At 54.7% G+C, this 4,746-nt stretch overlaps 1 protein-coding gene across 1 annotated transcript; it reads right to left on the reverse strand.

Annotated features, from left to right (window-relative positions):
- Positions 1-777: 777 nt before the first annotated feature.
- LOC104496570 (olfactory receptor 1002-like) lies at positions 778-1,695 on the reverse strand. The gene has a single exon (XM_010139707.1). The coding sequence runs from the start codon at positions 1,693-1,695 to the stop codon at positions 778-780; it is 918 nt and encodes a 305-aa protein (XP_010138009.1).
- Between the last annotated feature and the right edge of the window lie 3,051 nt (positions 1,696-4,746).

The following is a 4,746-nucleotide window of genomic DNA, read 5'->3' on the forward strand; positions in this document are numbered from 1 at the left end:
ATGTTGAGGGAAAGCAAAGGTGTGGAGCAAAGGAGGGGGGTTCCTCGGTAGCATCTGCCTCTGGACAGGACTCATCACCTTAAACTGCTTTCAGCGTGCCATCACCCACAATGGAGGTCATCCGAGTACCCCAAGTACTCACATTTTTAGCTGTCTAAAATTAAATGAAAGGGACGGTGCCGTTCATCAGGGAAGGGAGGATGAAGAAGAAAACACACATCCTGCGTAGCGTGCCGGTTATTCGCTGTCTTCTCTACTCTTCATGCTCGAGGTGTTGGTTGTGATGGACCCTCAACAACTGCAGAGCGCTGTCCTGAAATGGAATTTCGTTTAGCAGAATTCACCCCGTTTATTCTCATTTGCGGAAGGGGGAGCAACAACATGACGCAGCTCATGTTGGAGTCCGGCCAATCACAGAAGGTTTTGCCGCCTTCTTCTGGTTTAATTTGCCCTGAATAAATGTAAATGTAGAAACTATAAATGTAGAAACTGAATGAACGTAGAGGGCAAAATTTTAAACGAGGAGAAGAGCGTGCTTGTAGTTCTCTACTTGTGTCTTCATTAGGTTAAATGAACTACTAAATATAATTACCAACACTTGGAGAACCAAGGGAAATTATTTGTACCTGGAACCAGCTGCAGATGTTGGATCAGCCAGTGCAGCTTCTATGTCAAAGTGCAGAAGACCCCAAAGCCATGATGGAGCTGAGATATTTAATCCAAAACCGAGCATATTTGCCCACATCTCCATTTTATCTGACCATAAATTTACAACATTCAAGACCATTTCATGTTTGTGAGTCTCCTCAAAGCCTCCTTCACCTCCTTATTCCTCAGGCTGTAGATGAAAGGGTTCAGCATGGGGGTCACCACGGTGTAGAGCATCGCAGCCCATTTATCTGCTCTTGAGCTGGGCTTTAAGTACATAAAAAATGATGTCCCATAGAAGATGCTCACCGTGGTGAGGTGGGAGGCGCAGGTGGAGAAGGCTTTGCGCTTGCTCTTGGCTGAGCGGATGCTCAGGATGGCGGAGATGATGGCCATGTAGGAGACCAGGACCACCAGGCTGCTGGACACACCGAATAAAGAGGCTGAAGTTCGCAGGATAGCGCGGCTGAGGGTGGTGTCGGAGGCCGAGAGTGAGATCAGGGGGGAAACGTCACAGAAGAACAGATCAATGACATTGGAGCCGCAGAAGGATAAGCTGGACATGCCGATGGTCTGCCCCACGCCGTTTGTCAGCCCCACGAGATATGACCCCGCCACCAGCTGGAAACTGCGTTTTGGGGACATGACAAGGGGATAGAGCAGGGGATGGCAAATGGCCACGTAACGGTCGTACGCCATCGCAGCCAGCAGGAAGCATTCGGTCATCCCAAAGAGGTCAAAAACGAACACCTGAGCCACGCACCCAGCGTAAGCAACGCCCTTCTCCAACACAACAGCAACCAACAACCTGGGGGTGATGACGGTGGAGGAACAGAGGTCCACAAAAGCCAGGTTGCCCAGGAAATAATACATGGGGGAGTGGAGTTGAGGGCTGGCTCTGATTAACAGGATCATCCCAAGGTTCCCCAGGATGGTGACAAGGTAGATGAGCAGAAACATCAGAAAGAGGGTGACCTGAGCCGCCAGGTCCTCTGTGAACCCTGTTAAGCTGAACTCAGTCACTTGGGTGCAGTTGCTTTCTGCCATGAGTTGTCTGCCTGCGTTCTGGGTCAGCTCCTCGTGGAGGTAGCTCCAACGGCGGTAGGTAGCTCCCAGGTGGGAACCCCTCTCTCCAGCAGGACCTGCTTGGAGGCAATCACACGAGATCTAAAGGGAGAGTTTCGGCACAGATCGATTAGAAACAGCTTGACAGAAGTCAAGTAAAACAAACAAGGTGTGCAAACGTGCGTGTCCTCCAGATCACTTCTGGATGATCAGCAACAACCTTCACGAGCAGCTGTCGGGAGCTTCCACACCCGAGGAGCTTTACCTTGGGGCTGCGTTTCGTCCCCTTTGTTGGTGTCAGCCCGGGGCTCTGAGATCATCCAGCTCACCCTGAAACACAGAGAAACACGGAGCAGAGTGGATTATTCACCCCCTCGCAGGCATTTGCCAGCCACCCGCTGCCTCCCTCTTTGCTGGGACTTCTTCCTACCGCTGAGGTTTACATCAGTCCCCTCCCTCCCAAATCGCTGCTTTAGGTACCAAAGATTTTCCTCAGTCTTTAGCCTGTTCCTAGAGTCGTCAGCTGGAAATGGGCAACCCCCAAAGCTGAGCAGCCTCTCTTTGAAAACATTTGGGGGAAGAAAACATCTTTTGGACCAGCCTCATCTCAGTTCCCTAAACATTCTTTACCGCAAAGCTTCAGGTCCTCATCCAGGAGCCCTTTGAGGTCAATGGGGAGAGGAGTGATCTCCAGACATGCCTCCTCAGCAGCTGTGTGGGGAGGACACAGGACAGCCGGCTCCCTGGTTGTGGTGGGAAGTCCAGAGCATCATGAAGAACTGAAGCCCAGGACGCTGCAGATAGGGCATGAGATGAAGGAGCTGGTGGGTTTTTTTCTCCAAAAGATGGCTCAGCACCCCCTGTCCTTGCTTGAGAGGCTGGTGCTGGAGTTCCAGCTTGGGCTGAAAGACCACGAACCTCTCTTACAGCTCGGCACTATCCCTGCGTCCCTCCTGATGCTCCTGGAGATGGATGTGAGGACGCGCGTGCCTGAAGCTCTGCAGGGGAGCTTGAACATGAACCACCAGCAACCACCTTCACCGCTTCACCCGACTGGGAGATCTGGGACTAAGGATCTCTCTGAGCCTCAGGAGAGTGACAAAGCCCAGAGCAGGTCATTATCTTCTTCTCTGCACGTCTTAGTTTGGAGAAGAAATGTACCCAGAGGAGATGACCTCAGCCTGAGAGGAACAAAGCTTTGGGCTCCCTTCGGAGCAAACCACAGCAGAACAAAGCAAACCACCCATTTTCATGTCCACTTTTTGAGCATTTCTGGGACAGCAGCAGCTCCACAAGTGCCGTGTTTGACATTATCATGCCAGGGGGCTGACAGGAACCTCAGCACGGGAGCTGGGCCAGGGCTGGTAACAGGGTGGGCAATGAACCAGCTTTTTATCCATCTTCAATTCCTTACACTCACAAGTCTGGCTGCAATGACCCAACAGAAGATGGTGGTGACCTTGCTGAGGCTGAGGTAAACACCATCCACTGCTCCTTTTCATCCATGCAGCCATCACCCGAAGCACTCCAGTTGGTCAGGGATGACTTGCCCTTGGTAGATGCATGGTGGGTGCTCACGATCCCCCTCCTGCCCTTCCTCTGCCTGGAGAGCTTCCAGGGGGATTTACTTCTCAACCTCACCAAGGTCTGAGCCAGCCTGCGGTCCTGGTGTCCTCCATCTCAGTGATGACTTTTCCCTTCTTCCACCCATCAGGCTGGAAACGTACCAGCCAAAAGGGCAAAGGAGAGCCTGAGGGGCCCAAAACTGGAAGGAAGGTGATGGGAAGGATGAGATGAGGAGCATGAAGGACTGCAAGGGGCAGCAAGATGGGAAAATGGCCCTTCTGAAGGGATGAAGGAAAGCCCCAGGGCTGGCCCTGTCCCTGGTGGCTCTGATGGAGGTTCCCGAGCCCAGTGGGAGATGTGGTGAACCTCTTTCTCCAGCCTTTTCACATCTAGCAAAGGCGAGTGCCAAGGGCAGCAGAACCAGTGGCGGGACAAGGTCAGACAATGGGAATAAGCTCGGACGCAGAAAGCCCTGACACTCTGCTGGGCAGCGAGTGGGGCAGCGGGCTGAGACCTCCCAGAGCCAAACTCAAAGGGAAAATAAAAGCCACAGGGATTCACACTAGAGTGTGGCCAGATGCAGGCTCTGCCTCCACTCATGGTGAGGAGAAACCGTCCAAGGCCAGCTGGGACACCAAGAATCGGTGTTCTGCTGACTTGGAGCCGGAGGCTGCCCTGCTGGGAACAAACCCCCACGCTCTGGGCAGCGTTTGGGGTTTAAAACCCTTCCAGAGCCACATCCTCCCTTTTTTCCTCCTCTCTCCAGGAGCAAAACCCGCTGCAGAGCGCGGTGCAATGCTGTGACAAGCCCTGGCAGGTCCTGTCCCGCCTGGGGCTGAGCCCCCGCCATCCTCCTCCTGGCTGTCAGCGCTGCCTCTCGCACCTCCTCATCTCCCCGCTCGATACCGGCCCCGCGGCCACCGGCCGGCTGACAGCGGGAGATGGATGAGGCCGAGCCAGCGCCGCAGGGTGTGGGACACGTGTGGGGATGCGACGGAGGTGGGGGGCTTGCAGAGATGGTCCCTGCCTGGTTTGCATCCCTGGTCCCCAAACCCAGCGCTGCCCAGGCAGCCCCCTTGGCCGCCCTGCGCTGGGGTGGGGGTGGGACAGAGGGTCTCCCCTCCCTTACAATGGCCACAGGATGGATTTAGGTGCTGACTCCAGAGTGGAAGGGAAGGCTGAGTCCAGTCTGGAGAGAGCAATCAGCTCTGTGCAAAGCAGGGAGGGATTCCAGCCTTCACCCAGTGCTGTCATCACAGGGGACAGAAAGCCACCATCATCCTCAGGAGGATGTTCCCTGTTCCCTCCAAACCCGTCCCCAGAGCCCCAGCATCCCTCACCCCCCCTCAACACACTCCTGTGGTGGGCAGTGAGATGGTGTCGGTAGCCCCGGTGCAGATTGGAGGGGAGCGAGAGGATCCAGAAGAGCCCCTCTGCTTCCCCACCACCACCCCCCCACACCCATCC

Source organism: Buceros rhinoceros, unplaced genomic scaffold (genome assembly GCF_000710305.1).
Source record: "Buceros rhinoceros silvestris isolate BGI_N320 unplaced genomic scaffold, ASM71030v1 scaffold10047, whole genome shotgun sequence".
NCBI lineage: Eukaryota > Metazoa > Chordata > Aves > Bucerotiformes > Bucerotidae > Buceros > Buceros rhinoceros.

Bases quoted from the DNA above. Each gene is read 5' to 3' on its own strand.
- LOC104496570 (XM_010139707.1), bottom strand. From the start codon at position 1,695: ATGGCAGAAAGCAACTGCACCCAAGTGACTGAGTTCAGCTTAACAGGG.